This window comes from Thermobia domestica, chromosome 7 (genome assembly GCF_964235325.1).
Source record: "Thermobia domestica chromosome 7, izTheDome1.hap1.1, whole genome shotgun sequence".
NCBI lineage: Eukaryota > Metazoa > Arthropoda > Insecta > Zygentoma > Lepismatidae > Thermobia > Thermobia domestica.
Window position 1 is genome coordinate 149,406,441 of NC_137460.1, and position 24,652 is coordinate 149,431,092.

The 24,652-nt window shown below is 32.7% G+C and overlaps 1 protein-coding gene across 3 annotated transcripts in view; it reads left to right on the forward strand.

The window, feature by feature from the left end:
- TP53INP (Tumor protein p53 inducible nuclear protein) overlaps positions 1–10,313 on the forward strand; it is a 36,957-nt gene extending 26,644 nt beyond the window's left edge. For all 3 annotated transcript variants that reach the window (XM_081765401.1, XM_081765402.1, XM_081765403.1), the window contains exon 4: positions 1,338–10,313. In XM_081765401.1, the coding sequence (XP_081621527.1) occupies positions 1,338–1,487 (150 nt within the window). In that variant the 3' untranslated portion in view covers positions 1,488–10,313. The remainder of the gene's footprint in view (positions 1–1,337) is intronic.
- Positions 10,314–24,652: the final 14,339 nt, after the last annotated feature.

Below are 24,652 nucleotides of genomic sequence, written 5' to 3' on the forward strand. Positions count from 1 at the left end.
TTCTTCTTTAATTGAAAGCAAAGTATAGTATTTATAACAATATTAAACATTCATTCACGCGAAAAATAATGGGAGATATAAAATAGATTCCCATTATGGTTTTGTAATTTCTAAAAATGATTTACTGCGTCCAAATGTTGGTTAGTTGGCTCTGGAAAACTCTCATAAGATTTTTGTTATGTTACTTGCGCTTTTTCAACTGTACACACGAGAAAGAGCAAAATGACATTTTGAGGGGGAAAAAGTTGTGAGTTTTCCCGAGTTACTGACGAAGGCATTCGAGAGCACTGAAGTAGTTCATCTGGACGCAATTAGTTATTATATTTTTAATTATATAAGTATGCATTAAATCATATTCCATCAGATTTCTTCGTATGATTTGGTTTGGGTAACTTCGGAGCCCAAATCGCTTCTAGCCAAAATCTCAGTCCTAAATCTCGAGAGATGAAATCTCGCCTTGGACAAAACCTCGTCGTCCAAAATGTCACCGTATCGATTTCTTCCGTATAGAATATTCAAAATATCGCTGTAAGTGCTGTATATACTGTATATTAAAAATAACGTATACAGTAATTACAATGAAAAAAGGCGAAAATAATTTCCAACGTATACTTGAAACATAATTATTATAAATAAAGGACAAAGCATGGAATATATTAAGATATTTTATTAAATTTTAAAAAGAGAAGAAAGATAGGATTTACTTCCCTGTGTATATTAATGTAACATTTCTTCTAAAAGAAAAAAAATCTTCGTACTTCACGCTCACCTTATAATTCAACTAAAATAGACTCGATTGATCATTTTCCTGATTTTGGTTTATTTTAAGTTTATATATCCACTCATTGTGAAACGGTCATTTAAAATTTTTTTTAGTGTCTAAAGTAAGATTTCTGGTCCCATATTACTAAATTCCTCGTCCTCCTTCATTATTATTATTATTTTAATCCCTGAAACCTGTGTGTATTATTATGACGAGGTTTAGTCTTATCACGATTTTGGTCATGAATTTTTCGAATATCTTTAATTTACATTTAGTATTATACATGGTCCATATGTGTAAACATATATATAGTTATACTAACAATCGTAGAAAATACCAACCATCCTGATCGTTATACCAACAATCTTTGTATAACTTCAAAGACAAAGCTATAGAGAACTTTAAAATAATAAATAGAAGAACTAATAATAAGAAACTTGTTGTGTTACCTAGCTGTTAACACAATTGCAGCATTCAATCTTTGGACCATAAACGTTAATTCGCACCGTAAGGCATAACTTTTGTCATTCGTAATCATAATTAATTATTACATTTTTTTTATTGTATTTATTAGGTTGAATTACGTCGAGTCTATCGCAATCTTCGGCGTAATTTCTTGGATCGTAGCAACAAGGCTCGTGAAGTTAATTCAAGGAATAGACACCCACGTCGCTCAGAACGTATGCTGAAACACTCAGGGGCTAACAACAATAGGAAGTGCTAGCTTTAATTCTCTCTGCACATGTCTTTCACAAGGTTGAAGGAGGGCTTTATATGATTTTAAAAAGAATGTGGGCATTGAGAAATGATGTAAGTAAACTCAATAACAAATATGAAAACTTCAGTCAATACTAGATATATAAATAAAGGTAATGTGTTCAAAAAAAATGGCCCAGTGCAAGTTATCTCGAAAACTTACATCATAAAATAGGCTTTTGTAGCCGCGAAATTTTAGAAATCGTAGTCTAATAACGTTCAGATTGTAAATTGATTATAATTTTGTTTAAGGTAGCCAAAAATATTTTAGTTTTTGTTCTATCTAGTTCTTTTTCTTTTTTTTTAAATGGTCTAGCTGTATTTAATATTTAAAAGAAGTATATTATTATTATTATTGTTGTGAATCCTTTATGTATCTTTATTTGTTTTCTTTGATATGTATTAAAAGTTTATTTGATGTATTAAGAGCTAACACTTCTCGTAAATAATTATTTTCAGTAATTTAAGAGAATAGAAGAGATTAGTTAACCTATTATGTAAAAAATATACACTATTGAGTTTTTATTTGTTTTTAGTAGTATGTAATAATATATATGTATGTATGTGTGATATCACAAGTCTGCCTTCAAAAAGGACAGTGTTGATTGGTGTGCTTAGGAATGGTATGTCAATAGTGATTGTATGTATGTATGTGTCCGTAAGGAACCATGTTAGGGTGTGTTTTTTTAAAATTTATTTCTTGTAAGAATTAAGATAATCCATATTTAAATGTATATGGTATTATTTTTTTCCCCTCAATATGTGGGCAAGTCCCAATTTTTTAAAATCGGTTTTAAGAAACCAGTTATGATGGAGACAAATTGTAATGTAAAGTTGTGTTTGGAAAAAGGAGATCTCACCTTTTCTATTGAAGACCATGTATTCCAACTGTAAGTAGATTCCTTTTTGTTTCTTTATCCCTCCACCTTTTGCAATATAGAACGTGCTTATAGGTGAGAATACAAGGCTTCTGAAACAGGTGGCTTGGTTTTTTGAACATGGCTGCACATCTACATATAGGTACACTTTTGTCATCTTCAGACAAGTTTTGATAACACATAATATAGTAGTTAATCTATCATTATATTGCTTGGCTTTTTCTGTAATAAGATGCTTTTTCAGTTTATGTGAATACATAAATTTGCAGCTATACATCGAAAGTGAATCCTTGTCAATTTAATTTTTTTTAAGCAATGTAGTTTTCTCTTAGCATTTTAATATGACACTGGGAAAGTAAAAGTAGTTTATAATAATTATGTCCGTGATATTTAATGTGGCAGCAAAAGGTAATATTTCTGTAAATTTGAGGCGAATTCATTCATTTGATATTTAATGATTCAACTATAGTTTTTAATTCATTAAATCATGAGAGCTCTAATACAATGTGAGGTAGAAATAATGAAAATAATAAAATTCTTTTCCTGTAATGTGATGAAAATGAGAAATGGAAATGGGCAGCTGATATAGTATTGTTTTCCTTACTTTCTTTAAAGATTGTAGGTTGTAAAGCTATGTTGATAGATTAAATTTCTATGAAGGGACCGTGCAAAACAAGAAATCCAAATGACATATATTGTATAACGAATGAATATGCATTACATTACAAGATACGAGACAATCTATTGTGTAAAGGAGCAAGTGGATATAAGAAAATTAGTATATCTACGGCTCAGTTTAATATTCTTTATGAAACACTATGTAGTAAAGTTAAGACTCATCAAACATTACATCGAAAATAGATGGTCAAATCAAATTAGTATCATTTTAATATGTAATTAGTAAATCTTACCGTATGATGCTAATTCAGGATTAGTCCTCATTTCCCGGGGGCAATCCCTGGAATTTACAGGACTTAAAAGCAAAAACCGTATGCTCTGTGACTGAACTTGAAAAGCGTCCCCGGATTCATATATATATAAAAAATATATATATATATACCTGGAAACTTGACGCTAGTAGTAAAAGCGTATGTTGTGGAAATATCAAAATCTTTCATATAATTCGTTATTTCGTCTTGGTTTGAATGTGCATTCGGTTAGAAATATTCGGTTTGAGTCGAATATATGTTACAAATTCTAACAAGAAAGTATGTTTTTGCAGAACGAAAATGCAATATTAAACAAGATACATATTTTGTCGTAGCCGTTGTACAGTTTCATTCAAAGGTTTTGTTTTGTCTGTATGTAAATTTTATGTAAATTATTCGGGAAACAATTTTAAATATGCTTGTAAATCTTAGCAAAAGTTCATATTTCTTTCCTGTATGTTCTGTCAAATGATTACGGAACTATGGAATCAGTTTGATTGCGTTTTCTTCACATAAAGAGACAACGTAACTTCGGTGCAGTCGGAAACCACTGATTTAATCAATTCGTGTCGAAATCACTAATGCAAGAATATACATGAAGAAATACCTTGTTACTGGCTGTTGTAATTTATTTAAAAGCACTGTACTGTATGTATACAACCGCTTATTTTGTGTTTTCCTATGATGATATAAATGGTTGTTTATAAGTACTGATAAATTATTAGTGTGCCAATTAAATTATGGCAATAACATAGGAGAATGTCTGTTATCTATTTATTATCGATGAATTGTCATAACTGAGAAATAAAAGTTTTGCCTTTCTGTTGCGTGAACTCTATTGTAAACGCTTTAGAACTGGCATTATTTAATGTACACATGTTAACAATAGTAACCAAATACCAATAACAAAAAGATACATAGCAATAGGAATATAAAAGTCAGAAGTGCCTATAAATATTTACATGTATAAGAATGCTTGCACAAATTACGAATATTTCTTTACAGAACTTTATCATTTGATATCTACTCTGGTGAAGTATATAGAGACACCATTAATCGTTAATATATTCCCTTTTTGTATATAGTTATTTTATTTATTATTTCGTTAAAGTGAATTTAATTCTGCGGCTTTGAAAGGAACAGACTTGAACGTATTTGTAGATACGACACCTAAGCTGCATGAAATTGATTTTTGGTCAATTCTCGTGACTAATATTCGAATCCAAATATGTATATTTAAATTCTGACGTAGCAGTTTTTCAAAGGAAATGGACATGCACAAATTTCTATCGTAAATAACTTGTCAATATGTTCATTGCAGTAGCTCGTAGATGTACGTATTGAAATTATTCTATATAATGTTCAATTCTTAACTGATATATTTATTTGTATTTATTTCAAGATGTATTTATGTAGTTCAAAAATTATCAGAAATAATTCATTTAATGCAAATGCTTTGGTAATAATTAGAACAAGGTCGTTAATTTTGTTCTTTTTCCAATATAATATCTATATAGTGATACCATAAGGTATGGGCTTTCGAATAGTAGAAAAAGTAATGCAATTGCATTTGATACTCATAGTCCTGATTGGTGGCGGTGTAGTCTTCGGTAGCCTACAGAATACTGTGGAGCGTAGAAATACAAGAAAAAGGTCTGTTTTCTGCAGTTTTATTTGTGTAGCAAATTTCTGTGGAGCTATTTGCATACTACATGCATTTGAGCTTGCATTGTTAATTAAGTTCATTACAAGTTCGTATTGAGCTCTCTCGTGGCTAAGCGGTTAGCGTACGCGCCTTTGTCGTGGGAGACCCGGGTTCGATTCCCGGCGGGAGCTCATGTGGTTCGGATTCCACGTTGATCAGTAGGTCCACGTCTCATGTAGCCTCGCTGCTGAACGGGACGCTAAACTAAAATCAACTCAAGTTCATATTCTGGAGGGTAGCAGCAAAATGGAGGGATGCTACAGAAATATAGATAATACTGTAAGTATAAATTGTTTCTGCATTCATAAATAGAATTGAAAATACGGATAATTAAGCATGATGTCGATTATCCGAGGAATTGGGTGGCGCAGCAACCGCGGATAAGCGAATTCCGCTGATAATCCGCAAAATGACCGGAAAAGAAATAAATCAACACGAAAATGATTTTGAACAATTTTTAGGAACAGTAGGAGTCTATACATGCAATTATTACCTAATAAACATAATTTTCTGTACTAACATGTTTACTTTTCACACAGACATAGACAAAAATCGGTCATCAGTTTTTACTTTTACGTGTTAAAACATCTCTTTATTTCGATTGCAGTTTCTAAAGAATATCTATCACAAAGTTTCTTAAACATTTTGTTTTATACCTTAATTTTTCATCTCAAAGAAATTCTGCGCATAATCTGCCCGCTGATAATTGACAATTTATTGTATTTCAAATAAACAAAAATATTGTAAATTAATGGTTTTCCTTTTCGGTAACTCCAAATGAATTGCCTTGTGGTTATGCAGTCACAGCGTTTGTGTATGACAAATAAATCATCTATCCCATCCATGGTTTAGAATTTGCCAAAGTAATTGAAGTACAAAATAATTATGGATAAATTCAAGTGTATTCAGATGGGTAATCTTTGTATTTCATAGAAGTTAATATAGTGTTATAAATTGTTGTGCATTCATTCGCGTGAACTTCCAATCCACGCGAGAATACCTTCTAATTTGATTAAAAAAAAAAAAAAAAATACGGCAATGTTTAAAACAGATAGCACGATTTTATTTAAAGGACAAAATATGGCAATAAATTGACGTTTTAACTGTTTAGAGAGAGGGATTGAGGAGAGAGAGAAATTGAGAAAGGGGAAGGGAAACTGATTATAAAAATAGAAAAAGTTGAAACGATCTATTATTTGCACTTGTATAGTTAAGGTATGTTTATAACCATTGCACTCATTTCTTACTATAAATCTTGTTAGAATCCTTTGTTCTTCACATTGTAATGTAGCAATGTTCTAGAGGAGCGGTAATCATTAATAATAATAATAATAATAATAATAATAATAATAATAATAATAATAATAAAAATAAAAATAGTAATTCTAACTGAAATCTGAGTGTGTTGTCCAGTATATTAATACTCAGAAGTAAAAACAGAAAAAAAATATCTGCTCGCATTCATTTTATTGAATGGATTAAATACTCTAGCAGATAAGATGAAGATAATTTATGTGCATAATGTGACTATAAGATAAGAATGAGCTTAAACATTTATAGCACAGTTACAAAACATTTGAAATAAAAATGGGACAACATTTTGCTACGATTGGTATAGAATACTTAATGTTGGATCATCTTTAATTTTTAATTTTAACACAACTAAATTGTAAATAATATTTTCAGAATAAAAAGCATGTAACTTATGTGCATTATCTTTCTATAATTTATGTATAAAGCATGTAACTTATGATTAATATAGAAATTACTATCAAAAATAATTTATATAGCAATAATACCAAGAAAAAAGTTGGAAAGTCACTGTGTATACTTATAGGTTGTAGACATTGAAATTTATAACGCTAAGGATGAAAATTAGCATAGCATTCTAACTAAAATAACTTTCAGACATATATATTAGAGGATGAGTCATGCTGTGTATTGTTTTTTCTTTAATCGTTCGAATTCTTAACGCAAAAGCTACTCAAATGCAATTTTGCATTCATTAATTTCTTGTCAGAGTAAATTTTGAAGTACTTAAGTCAATTCACGATCTAAATAACAGCGTACATAGTTTAATATTTGAGAAGCAATGAATAGATACAATAACGTAATTATGATACAGTTACATAGCGCTAGTGCCTGTGCATTAGCTTAACTGAGTTCCTGAGTTTGATTCCTGATAGGAGACCATCAAACTCACTACATTGGTTCAGGTTTCACTTTAAATTGTAGGTCGTGTTCTGTTTAACCTTGCTGATGACTAAGGACGTACACGGGAATCGATCAATTAATATATTGTGTAGTTACAAGTAAAATCTAAAGGTAATACAGCGATAAAAGACAAACAAATGTATGAATGTAGTAGGTTTAGAACAGAAATTCTACATGTACTAGGCGTATCATTTTGTTGGAAGTGAAATCGCTAACTTCCATAAAGAATAATCGTAGGTAAAATCGATGGGCGTAGCATATCTAGATATATTTGGACAAAATTAATACTTTTAAAATGGTCTTATAGTTAATGAGTGACATTTGTGCCTTTGATATTTTGTTTTAGTTATCCTACTAGCCGCCTAGTGACGTTAGCATTCGTGTAACAGAAACGTTTCAGAGAATACTATAGTATAAACTGATACCGTTACTCGATTCAATTTGGAAGAAAATAGTCTGTTAAAATATCTACACATATCTTTTAAAACCGATACTAATGTTCATACACAGAAGTAAATATTTTTTTCTGTTCAAAACTATTTCAAACCGAACTCTGGTTCTGTCTTACGTAATCTCAGTGTAGTAAAGGGGCGAGGGGCACGGTTGCTCCGTTGTAGAACGCTCACCTTTATCTGGTTCGATGAGTCCCTGGTTCGATTCTAGGCTATGTAAGTTTGCGGTGAACAACATCGTGACCGTGGGTTTTCTCAAGGTTCTCCTGTTTCCTCCAACATTGTCAATCCACCGATTATTTCACAATAGTTCATTTTCTTTAATCCTTGAGCTTACAGAACATATAACATGGGACTTAAAGCTAGAAATCTTAATTTAGAAACAGAACAGTGTACCTGGCTACATTTCAACTAGGAATTCTCAGACGAGATAGTTCTACCTATATTTATTACTCTATAGAGAAGACTTAATAATTGTTGAGTATGTATGAAAGAAAATACATTTGCACGATTAGGTTTTCGGGGTTAAATCTATAAAGAAATGCGAACTAAACTGGTTTTATCACTGCTTTTCGAAGTGGGAACTGCTGAATTTAGTGAGTGCATTTATTTAGCATATTTTGTCGTGTAAACCTATCACTATTTGTTGATAATAGAACGATGTTTCTGATGAGATGTGTAACGTACTCTGTCTTAGTTTAAAATTTATTTTGTAATAACGAGGCTCTTAAATTATTTGAAAGTAAATCTGAACAAGAAATATTTACCACATGAGATCGTGATTTGTCTTAAGAACATCTCGTGTATTAACGCGTTTTAAACTTTGGTATAGTTGTAGTAGTCAAAAATCGAACTAATTACAGCTACTAATTATATGTATGAAAATACTCTCTTGGTGACATATAGATACGCAGAAAGTATTTTATGATTTTTTCTTTTTGCAGTAGTTCCATAAAATGGAATAACATAAACTGCAAATTCTTATTTGTGAAACCATTAACTGTATTTCTTTGATAGACATAAACTGTTAAACGTGAATTACGTTTGAAATGTGAAACAAACGGTAAGAATAATAAAAATTACGATATAGATCAATTCCAAGAAGTTACTTTAACTCATAAAGAATTTTCTTTTCAACAATTGAAAATGAGTGCTCCTATAGTTGTGTGTTCAATTTCCTTACTTTTTGTGCGTAGGTACCTTAGTTCAAATCCCGATGTATGCATAGAATTGTTAGATCCAGCATTATGAAACAAGTATTAGAACTTGTTTGAATTAGGAGGTACTGTTATTAAGCAAGCAGTAATTCCCACGCATTTAAAGTTAGAGAACAAGTTGAGATATTTTTGGCCACACATCAAGAGCATACACTTCACCGGATAAAACTCGCCGAAATATCTTATGAATTATCGAACTCTGGTGTAGAACGCCAGAATCCATCGGATGATAGCCAATGTGATGATCTTATATTATCTAATTAGAAACTGTTTGCCGACCATAATCTATCGTGGGTTGTAACACCAGGATGTTTATTTCAGTTTTAACTAAATAACTTTTTGGGAATAACTATATTAAGTCGATAATAATAATAATAATAATAATAATAATAATAATAATAATAATAATAATAATAATAATAAAAAGAACAGTAGTAGCGGGTAGCAGATACATATGAAGCTTGTAAAAGTACCTGGTTTTAGCACAGGCGGAGTTTTAAACTTCTCTCTTGTATCAGTAGGAGATACGTATTGAAAAACATACTTTGTAAGTTCTCTAAAAACAATTGTTTTAAAATTAAAATAGATATCAGTCATCTTCGAAAAGGCTTGCATTCCTATATATTGATGAGATTGAACAAATTGAGTATCCGTTGGCCAACTGAATAATTTACAGAATAAAATAATAATAAAAAATCTCGGGTTGGAAGAGTATAACTTCTCCAAGGAACGTGACTGGCTAGTTGTAGTTTAAATTGTATCAAGATACTTGGCAACATTATAATTTACTTATCTTCAAAGTACAGTGAAATATAGACAAAAGGAATCACTCCATATTTAAATAATGCTTACGTAGCTTATATAGTAATGAATATCAACATAAATTTTAGAATTGTAAACTAGTGTCTGCCAGGGTGTGTAGTGTATCTGTTTGCAATAGGGAATAAGAGCATACGGCAACACAAACAATAGAATTTTTATATGCATTTAGTATATTTACATCCACTATTATTGCGAAACTTTTGATAGTAAAGTTAACTGAAGTTAACTTGTTATATACATATAAATATATACACCACAGTCAATCTACAAGTTGTACAAATATTTTTGAAATAGCGAAAGTTAATAGCGTATGCTATCGTATTATAAATAAATAATAATTGAAGTGTTTGGTCATAAATGTTCCTGTACTATGGCTTTGTGTGCTTTGATATGGCTAAATGATATGTAATATTTATTCCGACATGGAATAAACTGTGAATGGAAGAATTTTTTTCTATATGAGCATGTGTGAATTTGTGGTGGATTATTATATATAACTATATATTTGTACATAACTGTGTAAAGTAATTTTAAAATCCATCTGTATGTTTTTTTGAAAAGATCTCAGTTATTTTTCCTCGAAACGTGTGGAGATCTCTCAACAACTACATCACATTACAAATGAAATTATAAACCAGTTATTTATCCTGTAGATATAATTATCAATATTTGCCTGAATGATACATTGTATGTGACAAACTGATACAAATTCCAGTTTGCTTTTTAACTTCTATTCTGAAGGTGGGATCAGGGTTCAGGCCACGACGAGATACTGTCTAGTGTTGTCAGGTAGAATACAAGTTGTTGGCTTCAAAACCATGTACGTACGTACGTATGTATGTGTGGGTGTGTGTGTGTAATTTGTTAATGTGAATTTTATTTTTCTGCTGTACAGATATATTTCTATTACGTGTGAATGCGTTTTGTCTTAGACTGATTTAACGAGATAAAAAATTAGGAAAAAAAAATCAAAATACTCTTACGAAAAAACAAACCACAAAAAATCGAATAGATGTGTGTCAAATCGTTATGTAATAATATTATAAAAGAAGAAAAAAAATCTAATATTTTAGTGTTCTTTATTCGATTTACACTAGTGAAGAAGTGTCAAGAAGCACGAAAAAAATACTAAAAGCTGACTTTAAAAAAAATAAAAATAAAAAAATAAACACCTTAGACCTCAAAAGTTTGTGTTTTCTTATTTTCCATTTCTGTTATAATTGTTTTCAATCAAGCATAGGGTGGATATAAAGTCTGGAAACAATGTGAGAACACTAACATTGGAGAACTGGGCGAACAACATATTTTCTTAATGCACAATATTGTTCTATATACCCGTTCTGCTTTTTCAGACATTCCATCATATTGTACTTATCTGCAGTTTACCATAACTTTCTATGAACCAAGGTACAAACTTGTGTGTGTGTGTGTGGGGGGGGGGGGTTCTACGACTTTATATTTTAGGAATAACCAAATTGATTACAGCAATTCAGTATATGAGGTCCATCATGTGAGTCGTTCAGAACACACGGGAATCAAGTGCAATTAACCAAGTTGGGGAAACATTAGTACGGTACGCAGTACGCTTAATTACATGAAAAAATTAACATATATATAATATGTATGTAATATGTATGTATTATAAGTTATTTACAATATCTGGACATGAATCTTTTAAGGTTTAAAAGAAGCATCAGAGATCTTAAAGCATCTAACGATCTAAGTCCAAGAAGACGAAAAAAAAAAAATCGTTGTGCACTGAACGCTCCATATGATAGCAAATATATAACCAGAGAGAGCACTGAAGACAACTTCGAACTCAAAAAATGTTATTGTAGATACGTATTTTTCTTTGTTTATTGAGTCTTTAAGTAATATTAAATAACTCCTGGTATTAATGGTCAAGCATTATGAAGTAAATTAGAATACAACTCATTAAACCAATTCTAATCTTGCTAAATTAACCATATGCCCTAAAAGGAACATTCCTCCTATTTTCCTTCCTTTTATTTTATTCTATTTATTTATTTATTATTTCTGCCTTCTAGTAGAAGAAACAAACGAGAAAAAATGGCCTAACCCGGAAATAATTGCAACACAATTTTTTTTTTTTTTTTTTTTTTTTGTCTATCACTTCCAAATAGTGTTGCTAATAATATATTCAAAATCCGCTTTCGTAATGATTGGGGAAAGTCCGCCATCTTGGATTCAATATGGCGGCCACACCGAGACATCGACTCACACTTAAATGACAATATCTACTCACAGATTTAAGCTGAAAACTTCGTTCCTGCGCCATTTTCAAGATAATAGCATACCTTAAGGGATGCAAGTTTGCATGTCTCTATGTACCACCGCCATATTGAAAAATGGCGGCGATTATTAAAAATATAGTTTCTTTTTAAATTGGCAATAATGTTTTATTGGCAGATAATTCAGAAACTAACAGAGATATACAGAAATTTCTTGAAATAAACGTAAAAGCTCATGATCTTAGCTTTCCAACGAGGGTACTTACGTTCGTTTATCTTACAAAGTAACGGAGCTAGTCGAATTTATGTGGCACTGGGTGTGCGATTTTCGATAATATGACTTTTTTCTCAGGTTCCTGCTAGAAGCTAAGTAGACGCAGTATACGGATTGACCAGTAAATAATTGCAACACAAATAATTTTTGAACCAGGATGTGTAACAGGGTGTATTTAGCTGCATATTAAAAATCTTCTACTCACCTCCTTGGGGAAAGTCCTCCGAAATTTCGTTGAAATATGACTTCTGAGATTTCGTTCAGATGTCGCTACAGATCGCGATAATCCATCATTGAAATGAAAGAAGATGTGAAAAATTGCTCAAAATTACGATATTTCTTCAGTCCTTGTTATGGTTAACGCTACATGTCTATTTGAAAGGCAAGAATTAAAACAGTGTAGCAACCTCTTCACTGAAAAAATTGTCCTCGTCTTTACAAAGTTTACACAGTTTTCCACATTATCACAAGTTTCTTCCAGGCAATTGTCACTAATTTATATTAGTAATAGAGCACGTTTCTGGCATGAATACTTCATGTCTCTATTGTTTTCATGTATGTGTATATATAATGGATAACAATTAAAACAGTGTAGCTATCTAATCATTAAAATGAATGATCATCTTCATAAAATTCTAGAATTTCTTTACACATTGCACCAGTTTCTCTCACATAATACCCACATTCAATGTACAAACTACATCTACTTTGCACCGCATACGTGTATGTTCATACCTTATATGCATATTCAATACATAAAAACTACATTAATAGCTAAAACTAATAATTTTCATTTTCAAAAACTTCAGTTTTGTCTCACATTATCAAAATATTTAACCAGAAACTGGTCACAAATTGATGTACAAAACTGTCCATACTCCTTGCATCAACACACCATACTGACATAGTTTTCTGCGGATATGTATATTTAGTAAATGGCAAATAAGCAGCACACCAACCTAATTACTAAAACAAGTCGTCTTCATTGTCAGAATGTTCTGATTCTCTTTCTACATTATCACAAGTTTGTCCCAGACACTGTCCACAAAATGATGTACAAAACAGACCATACTTCTTGCAAGAACACTTCATGCTTATACAATTTCCATGACAATTACAATGAATGATTTCCAGTATATTATCAGGAGCAGGTTTCCTGTCCATCATCACTGGAAAATATATTCCCTTATGTAGTCGCCATCCCCAAACTTCTGGTCCCATTTGAGAGGATAGACTCTTCCATTCCATGATTTGGTAGTAAACACGCAGAGAATGATATTTAAGTGCATCAGGAGTAGGGGGAAGGTTTTCTGGTCGTACAAAATCTGTTGCTGTAATGATTTTGCTAGAAAACATTCTTATTCTTAAAGCAACAAGAGATTAATATTCCTTGCATTTGTACAGCCTTGCTGTTGCCTGTTCTCCAGCACGAATAATTTCTTCTTTAAAGGCATTTTTAGAATTAAAAATAGAGATGGATTTCTGAAAGGCCTCATCGGAATTAGCTAGTTGTAATGCCATTTGTTTTCCTTTTCCAAAAAATCGTGATGTTGTATCACAACCAAGAAATATATGGATACATAGAAGATTGTTACAGAGTTCGCCAAGGTCTGTTTTCGTAGATTTAATGTCCCAAAGCCTAGTTTCTGTTTTATAAAACAAAGCATTCTTGTTTGACGGTGATAGACTTAGGAGAAGAATGAGCAGATCAGTATCATTTCCAACAACACAAGTATCTTGGTTTCGTGATTCTTGAATAGCTGTGTTGACTATCAGTGTGTCAGCATCCCTGTCTGAATACAAAACTTGAAATCCAACAGCAGAAAGCTCCAAACCCAATTTTCGAATTAGTCTCTCCCTTTTCATAGAAAGTTTCATTTCTGGAGAAAGGAGCACTTCAGGAGCGCTCAAACCTCTAGTTCTCCTTAGGTGTGTGCAATCCTTTATCGATGGACCACTAATGTAACCATCGAAAATAACTGAAGCGTCACTGAAGTGTGTCTTCATGTAAGAAACGTAGGACTCAAATACTGTTTTGAATGTATGATTCACTGGCCAATTGACCTGGTGGAGCAACCACCCACCGTCAATCATATATTTACAAGACGTTGGTGTATTTGAAGGTTAACTTGTCATTTTCCATAAAGCATTAGCCAGTGCTGATTTATTTGCTAGTCGTAGATTCTCATAATCTTCAAATAAAGTTCTTGGAACAGAACAAAGCTCATAGGAGAAAACGTCTTCTAGATTCATGTTTCCTCTCGTAGCAACAATTGCTAATCTTTGGAAAAGCTTGTTATGTTCCATACTGATTGATCTGGTAATTGTATGTATGGATTTCTTGTTTGCCATTGTAATGGCTTTATCCTTCTTCGAAAATATGAACAAGTCTGACGTTTTTTCCTTCATTTTCAGTAAAATATTTTGTCCAATACATTTTGCTTTATCAACATTGACACGACCTTGGGCAGTTAAACCGTTCGTAATATTAATAAATTCCTCTTCAGTTCGGAACGGCTGACATAATGTTAAGAAATCAAGTATTTTATTTATTTTATTTTATTTTATTTTATTTTTTTTTTTTTTAGTATCACTGCATCCCTACTCATCCTCTTCAATGAAATATCTCTATGCTGGTTGGTGTGCTGCTTATTTGCCATTTACTAAATATACATATCCGCAGAAAACTATGTCAGTATGGTGTGTTGATGCAAGGAGTATGGACAGTTTTGTACATCAATTTGTGACCAGTTTCTGGTTAAATATTTTGATAATGTGAGACAAAACTGAAGTTTTTGAAAATGAAAATTATTAGTTTTAGTTATTAACGTAGTTTTTATGTATTGAATATGCATATAAGGTATGAACATACACGTATGCGGTGCAAAGTAGATGTAGTTTGTACATTGAATGTGGGCATTATGTGAGAGAAACTTGTGCAATGTGTAAAGAAATTCTAGAATTTTATGAAGATGATCATTCATTTTAATGATTAGATAGCTACACTGTTTTAATTGTTATCCATTATATATACACATACATGAAAACAATAGAGACATGAAGTATTCATGCCAGAAACGTGCTCTATTACTAATATAAATTAGTGACAATTGCCTGGAAGAAACTTGTGATAATGTGGAAAACTGTGTAAACTTTGTAAAGACGAGGACATTTTTTTCAGTGAAGAGGTTGCTACACTGTTTTAATTCTTGCCTTTCAAATAGACATGTAGCGTTAACCATAACAAGGACTGAAGAAATATCGTAATTTTGAGCAATTTTTCACATCTTCTTTCATTTCAATGATGGATTATCGCGATCTGTAGCGACATCTGAACGAAATCTCAGAAGTCATATTTCAACGAAATTTCGGAGGACTTTCCCCAAGGTGGTGAGTAGAAGATTTTTAATATGTAGCTAAATACACCTTGTTACACACCCTGGTTCAAAAATTATTTGTGTTGCAATTATTTACTGGTCAATCCGTATACTGCGTCTACTTAGCTTCTAGCAGGAACCTGAGAAAAAAGTCATATTATCGAATATATAAAAAGAAACTATATTTTTAATAATCGCCGCCATTTTTCAATATGGCGGTGGTACATAGAGGCATGCAAACTTGCATCCCTTAAGGTATGCTATTATCTTGAAAATGGCGCAGGAACGAAGTTTTCAGCTTAAATCTGTGAGTAGATATTGTCATTTAAGTGTGAGTCGATGTCTCGGTGTGGCCGCCATATTGAATCCAAGATGGCGGACTTTCCCCAAGCATTACGAAAGCGGATTTTGAATATATTATTAGCAACGCTATTTGGAAGTGATAGACAAAAAAACCATTTGTGTTGCAATTATTTCCGGGTCAAACCGTATATTTCCTCTACTATTCCTCCACAATACACTTCGACATGTTGATTTCGCGATTTTTATAGTTTCTTAAGGAAAAATCTACTTTTCCATTCGTTTTGTCTTCTGTTATATGTAACACCCTGTACCGTTAGAACGAAACTAGCCACCGGCAGGCCCTGCAGATTCGGAATCAGCATTCATGATTTATCCGTCTGTTACACACATCGTTCTCTTATGTCTTTTATGAAACTCAGCCGTCACTCCCTTTAAATATTTATTTTTCCTTTTCTGAAACAACAACCGGGTGATGATATTTATTTTTTAGTTTTTTATGTTTAGTTTTTTTCTTAACAATGTAACACTTGTAATAGACACAATACCACCATTGATTTCAGACCCACAGTAGGTCCTCTGAATACAAATATTAATATACACACCTATATCTAAAACTTTTCGTTTTAAAATAATCAATATATTGACAATATCGAGAATTCAATCCCATGGTTATCTCCCAAAACCAAACTGTTGTTGTTAGACTTCTCTGACTACGAAAATAATGGAGAATTAAGTGTGAAAATCGAGTCACTAAAAGAAATTATATACAAAAAGCAGCCAGAAAAATCTTAGCACATCTCTTATTATGATGAGGGTATTATTGTTAAAAAAAATGAACAATAATAGTTAGCATCTTAGTAATAGGTGTGCTAATTTATGTCTTTATAGATTTTGTTGAAATAATATTACAGCTAGAAAACTAGGCGGCGGCGGCATGTTGGACACAATCGAATACCCAGCTGTGATTAGGTTCCTCCATCTGTAATTAGGCTCCTCCAATGGGAAATCGATTGAACAATATATGAAGAATTACAAGCTGTATGTGTGTGGAAGGAATGTCCATCTTCTGACACTGCGAAGCCCTGGAACGAAAAATTCAAATATAGTTGCACAAATTTACAGGATGACAACGATGGGTAGTGGCAAAAGTTGAGTAGTTAATTCTTGAAAATAGACGTCTGACTATTATTTATTTAGCTGGGGAAGTGAACATTAGTATGGGTTTCATGTGACATTCTGCATATGAGCAAAGTGAGTTCATCGATTGTTAACACCTTTTCCAAAACACCGGCATGTGCAATGTGCACAAAGTGAAAAGAAAACTGTTTTATGTCATACGATTATGCTAGGTGGACTAAAGGAACAGTGATGAGGATGAATGAAATGGTGGAGTGAAGAACATGCGAGGAAACGGGATAACCTCGAGTAAATCCACGCACACGATCTTTGTTCACCACAATGTCCACTTCGCGTGAGCTGAATCGAACTAGAAACTCCACGCACCAGAGGTGAATGTTTTACCACTGAGCAACCGCATATCCGTGCATAAAGAATTTTGGATATATAAGGACAAAGATGCTTTCGTAAACAGATTATTGACTATAGATGAACGCTGAGTCTCTCTCTTTGACACGGAAACAAAGAAAATGAGTAAGACGTGGGAACATATCTTGTCCTCCACCCCAAAAAAGGTCAAGACCAATATTCATCAAAAAAAAAAAAAAAAAAAAAAAAAAAAAAAAAAAGTCGTGTTGCCCGTCGGTTTTGGACCAGAAAGTTGAAATTTTAACTGATTATTTACAAAAAGGGCTTCATATTACAAGAACGCTGCAAAAAATTACGGGATGATATCAAAGCAAAGAGAGAAAATTTTCTTTCAAAAGTTTTGTTGCTGCTAGTGGATAATACACCGGCACACATTCACTTTTATGTGCCAATGTGGCTACGAATCTTTGCTCAACCCACCATATTCACCCTTCTGGCTCTGTCCTATTACTTTTGCTTCCCAAACATGAAGAAATATTTGCAGAATAGGCGTTTTGCAGGTGGTGAGGAGACCATTAATGCTTTGAAGATGGTTCCTCCAACTCCGCAAACTTCTATGCAAACGATATTAACGGACTTGTTCATGAATAGGTGAAATGTAAGACAATATGAGGTGAATATGTAGAGAAGGGCGCGTTCGTGAATCAAATTCGAAATCCCTAGATCATCTCTATCATGATTAGGGCCAGGCACGAATTATAACAACATTGCTATTATTTTTTATCCACATCTTATATTTGATCTTTTCTCTATATTTTGACTTGTCAAAATGTACTGTCAACCAGTAATCTCTTATAAAAGAGACGTTTGTTCATATCAAATTTCCTTCTAAGATGGACACGACTCATCTGAAATACTTTAAATTCCAATTTTAAGCTCCCTCGTGACTATGTGGATAGCGTACATGCCTTTGGTGTAGGAGACCAGGGTTCGATTCCCAACGAGATCTCATATGGTTCGGATCCCACGTTAAGCTGTAGGTCCAGGTGTCATATAGCCTCGCTGCCGAACGGGACGCTAAGCTCAAAATCAAATTAATTGCAATTTTATAAGAAAAAAATCTGGTCTTTTAACTATTAAAATATCTTTGGACAATTAAAGATAAATTAGACTGCAGAGTAAATTAGAAGTCACAGAACAGAACTAATTTCATTTTAATTTTAGGGCGCCAGTTTAAAAAGTAGTTCTGTCCCTTACAGGCTTGAATTATCCCGTATCACGCAGTATGCTACGTTTTGACTTTTATCTACCTACTGTATATATCATTTTTATATTTCTTTTTGTAAACTGTAATGATTAGATTCTATTTCCCAATTAATGTTACATATTTACTTGGAGACAATGAGAAGATTGTCTATTGCTGTTGTAAGACTACGCATGTTACTCTGTCAGAATGTAGGAAAAATAAATTTCCCTGTAAGCTGATCCAAGCAACGTAAAGATGTAGGTTCAACTTTTTAGACTTAATTTCTGCAAAGCAGTCTAGGTTTTTGTATCCAGAAGTGCACAAACGCTTTAAACCATGAGATCTAATTTGATTTACAACTATATGTTTATGTGTAAATCATAAAAAAATTGATATAATAGTTAATGGAAAATTAAAATATGAAGATAATTAAAATACAAGTGATTTATATTTTAGCTATGAAAAATTAATTTAGATATGAAAATACAAATGCAGCTTACTATGTGGAAATAAGCATAATTCTTCATTAACCTATATAAATTTTTAGAAAAGTAAGTTTTTTTTTCTTTTGTCAGTGATATTAAGCAAAACCTTATTCACTATATTTTTAGTGCAAGGTGCTCCAATAAGAATTAATATTTCAATCCTAAAGAACAATTATTAGTTCACTGTTCAATTGTAATAAGTTATAAAGTGAATTAATTTGCAAAAAATATCTCTACAAACAAGAAGGATCCTTTCTTTAAAAAAATATAATAAAAATATATCAGAAATTGGAAAATTGTCTGTCATATCTCTTATGAGCAACAGCTAACATTAAGCTATATTACAATATTATATCAATAGTTGAAACAGAGTATTAAATTTTTCCTTGATAAGTTGAAGAATTCGACATAATTTTTATATTACATTACTCATGCTAAAGTGTATTGTGGTATCCCTCACTAATTAACCGTATGACCTAGGATATAAACTATTTAAAATTTGTCCTTATCTAAAAATTCTCGTGAGATTTTTTTAAAATTAGTTATGTAAAATGTTCCGAGAAATCATTATTATATATGTTTCACTTACAAAATTGAAAAAAAAAATGGCCTGTTTTCAATAGTAAACATGTCATCAGTCCAAAAATAGTAAGAGAAGAAAGGAAAATTAATTTCAAAGTCAAAAAAATTTCAGAATTGATTTTAGTATTTGATAGCAAGTCCCTAGTTACAGTTCATGGACCAGACAGAATTTCTGATAAAGTTTAAAAATGCTGTTTGAGGCTAATCCTATACATTTTAGAGATAGGTAAAGAGATAACATGTTTGATTGCAGCTGAATTTATCTTACTGTACGAATGATGTACGTATTTATGACATGAATCTATAGTTTTATATTTAAGAAATGTGCATATAAAACTATAGACTGGTGATGAAAACCCATCACAATGTGCGAAGATGACACAGTCACTAGCGATAAAAAGAAATCAGATCTGTTTGATGTAACATGGTATTTGTTTCGCTCTGCTTTAAAAATAGCAAAGCGTGAATTGCTTAAGAATATAATTGATGTCTTTATTACATATTACTTTGTACAAAAATACATAATGCCCTTTTGAGCTAGCTTCTTTAAAAATTGTTTCTTTCATATAGCATTTTCTATCAATCTAGATGAATTTGGGCAATCGCACAATTTTATTTTGTATTTAGAGGCCAGATAACATATACTGTTATGAATTTCTGGGTTCCAATTTTAACACTTCTCTTATGTGATGCCATTTTTTTTCTGTAACCGCTGCAATAATGACATCTGACGAGCGAATAGTGAAGTAGATGGCACATGCCATAGCTGTACCATATAAGGCACTTCATTATGCAGCAGTGTGTAGAAGAATGGTGTGCTCCACGGTTTAGAGTTGTAGTTGTGTTTGATTATGGCAAAGACGGTAGACTACATATGTTATGTCATGCTGTATGAATTCAACAAGGGACATTCAGCCAGTACAGCGACACGAAACTTCAATGCCGTATATGGTCAGGACGCTGTGGATGTGCGAAAGTGCCAGAGATTTCGATCTGAGGGCACTACCCTGATCGATAAACCATGACAATAGAGGCCTATTCAGCTTGATAATGATGGCCTGCGAGCAGCGGTGGAGGCAAATTCAATGCAAATTGTTGAAGAACTGGCCAGCGAACTTCGTGTCATCTATTCGATCGTTCGTCATTATCTGCAGGACCTTGGGTACATGTCGAAACTCGGTAAATGGGTACCCCCGTACGTTAACGCCTCAACCGAAGCAGTAGCAAGTGAATATCTGCAGTTTTCTGCTCAACAGTCACAGACGTGAGCCATTTCTGGACAGAATGGTGAAGGGAATGAAAAGTTGGTCCTCAACCATAACATTACCCGCAAACGTCACTGCGCATCTAAAGAAGGGAAAAGCGCAGGAATCACTTTGCAGGAATAAGGTCTCTACTCCTGCAAAGTGATATTGAGTGTTTGGTGGGATATTCATGGGATAACCAATTTTAAACTTTTGCCGCGTAACCAGAAAATCAATGCAAATATCTATTGTGAGCAGCTTGAACGTCTACAAACTGCATTGGATTGGAGAAACATCCTGATCTGGTTCATCACGGAAATGTGCTCATCCACGGTGACAACGCACGCCGACAGACGGCAAGAAGGACATGTGCTAATATTCTGAACGTGACTGGAAATCCCCTACCCGGCGTTTTCACTAGATCTTGCACCAACAGACTACTGTCTTTTTCGCAGCCTTCAAAATCTTTCCGGCGAACACTGCGAGATGATGATAATGTGCAACGAATAGTGACCTGGGTTCTTTAACCAAAGGATTGAACAACTAGTCGACAAGTGGCATGGTGTTGGGAGTTCAATAGAGACTACTTTCCTGACTAACGGTAATGTTTCAGGTAAGTTATTTATCGTTCTTTCCTCACGTAAGTTATTTATCGTGCAAAAATACGATATTACTTATTGGATGACTGTATTTTTTCTTCACGTCACTTTCAAAATATTAGATAGGCGTCCATTGAAACATATATTTGGAATTCTATATCTACCCATACTGTAGATTGGTACGGAAGGAAAATATTAATATAATTAATTGTTTTGGAAACATACTACGATACGATTTCATGAATGAGATTATACTCATATAGAAATGACACACGTTAGTTTTTTTAATAATAGTTATAATAATTAATAATAATATTTTTCAAATACTGTTTGTTTTATGTTTTATGTCATATGCTAGTCCTTGAATACCCTTCTCGTTACGTTTTAATTTTTTTGTCAACAACGCAATAATAACATAGGGTACCGGAGGGCTCTCTTTTGGGTCCTCTATTTTTTTTCACAATGATAAATTATTTACCTCTAAACACCAATATCACATCAATTTTGTAAGTGGATGATACCACAGTCTTCAATATTAATGCAAGTTTTAAAGAAGTGTGTACAGAAGTCACGAAGCACTAATGAAGGCAGTAAAATGATTTAAAACAAATGATTTTGTACTTAAAAGAAAAATAGATAAATAAGGAAAGAGTGAATTGTATATTGAGTTTGATATCATTCACAAAATCGTTGATAACTAACCAATTCTCATTGCGATGGTAACGATAGAAAGAATATATTTAAACGCCGCAACAAAGTCAAAGTTAGCAACAATGGAAATTGACAGAAATTGCTATCATAATAATGCACGTAATACTAGGATACCATGCACATACTAATAGGATACTTAACGGTGAGCCTACATTTCTGCCACTCCGAACTTGGTACCACAGAATGACCTGAATGCCAAACAGTAGAAGGAGCTCATTGTTATAGTTCGCTCCTTAAAAAGTGTAGCACTTAGTCTTAATCATTTCAATGATAAGGAGAAAATAGTGATACTGAAGGTAAATGATATACGAAGATAAATTGATATATATATATAGGAAGCGAACTAACCTGGAAACAACACGTGAAATATGTATATGCACAAAACTCTGTGGAGTTCTAAATCTATTAAGAAACCTAAATAATTACAGTCCCTCATAAATAAATTCATATTTTTCATTTTTTTTTCATAGTATGACTGGATATAGGATTTTGCTTTCGGATAATAGTAGTCAAGTATATGGTGTACTAGTTTTACTGAAGAAAGTAGTTTGGATCATTGGGAATATATGGTAAAGAACACGGTACACCACTATTTATGAGACTTAAGATAATGACGGTATTGTATTTATATATTTATCTATAAATATGACACTTAAGGAAGAGGTATTGTAACCATTTCCTCTAAATTACTCTTAGTATCTGGATTCAGAGCTGGTTTTGGTAAGCTGGTTTTGAGCTTGAGCCTCTGGAAGACAATAGTGGCTACACTTCCACTGTTTTTTACACGTGGTTCGGAATACTCAAAATTTACACATGAAACCTATTATGATTGCGAAATATCCTCAAATCATACAAATAAATTTAAAAAGCATTATCTGGACAATGAAGATTTATTGGCAATTTGAATTGTTAAAAATAGAACACAGCACACAAAACGTAATAAAACTCACAGCTTAGAATCTCAAATCAATAATTAAGAAATGTATATATTTAACGGCTTTATATGAAATGCCCTTTTGATTGTGCCTCACTTGTACAGTTTCACATTTTCACTGTTCACACTTTTCCACGCTATATACGAAAGGGGAAAAGGAGTAACAGCAGCTCCAAGGGATTATCTCCTGGCAAAGATGATGTGGATAGGGATTCTTCTACAAGCCATGATATTCTTATGATGCTATTTTCTTCTGAATTCACAGTGCATCATAGTTAAACAGCTATTGTATTATAATACAACCTTAGTATAAAGTTTCCACAGGAGAGAATAACTAGGCGATGTTCCTTCTTCTGGTTATAGATGCGTACTCCTCGTTGAGAGAGTGGTTTCTCAGGGTGACTGATGGATTGTTCTTTCAACCGGGAAAATCTCGAAGGGTTGACAGTAGTTTGTTTAATACTTAAGGTGTGCAAATGCAATTGTATATATCAAAATGTAGAAACCATGCTCTATGTAAAATATTCAGTTCAAGGAACTTTTTTTTTTTTTTTTAAATCGGAGAACTACGTTTCGTTAGAGGATTGCTGATTATAGTTTCTCAAACATGTAAATATTGCTAACTAACTAAATGTAAATGTAAATGAAAAAAAATCATAAACACCATTCATATAAAAAGTGTTTTAGTTTAAATAAACTGCGATTAGCAATACTGTCGACTGGCGTATGTTCGTCTTGGCTGCACCTAGTACGATGAAAATAGAATTGGAATGAATGGAAGCTTTGTTTTGCTGGTTACGACGACTAAAAGGAATTGGTTTCACATCAGTTTTCACCAACATACTGAAAGTTCTATTTTGTTGACTATAAAACAAATATATTAAAATGGATTTTTTCCTTAGATTGTCTTAGTTGAAAAAAAAAAAAAAAAACATATGTAACTAGGAAAGCGGTTATTGTGTTGGCAATAATGAGCGTTTGAATAACGTACGCCAGCCTGTCAACGACACCCTGCCTGCTTTAGTTATCATAAAAGCTTGAAATGGTGCGCAAGGTGTTTTCGCGATCAAAGCGTTTTACAAGAACAATGACAGTGTGGAGGGCACGTAAAGAATTCCGCAATAATTTTAATTTAGGACGCCACGATCATGTTTCATCAGTACATGCTATTACGAAGAGATTACGTAATTCCGAGCAAACTGGTTCGGCAGTGAAAACGAAATTTCCAGACCGTGTGCGAACCGTTCGTACACCAGACAATATCCAAACTGTTCGAGATGCTGTCATATGAAGTCCACGTCGGTCAATCCGTCTTCACTCATCATCTTAACAGTTGCATAGTTCAAGTACTCGAAGACTAAAATCCGAGAAGCAATTCCAATTGAAATGTTACGTCAAACCATGAACAACGTAACGAAGAGATT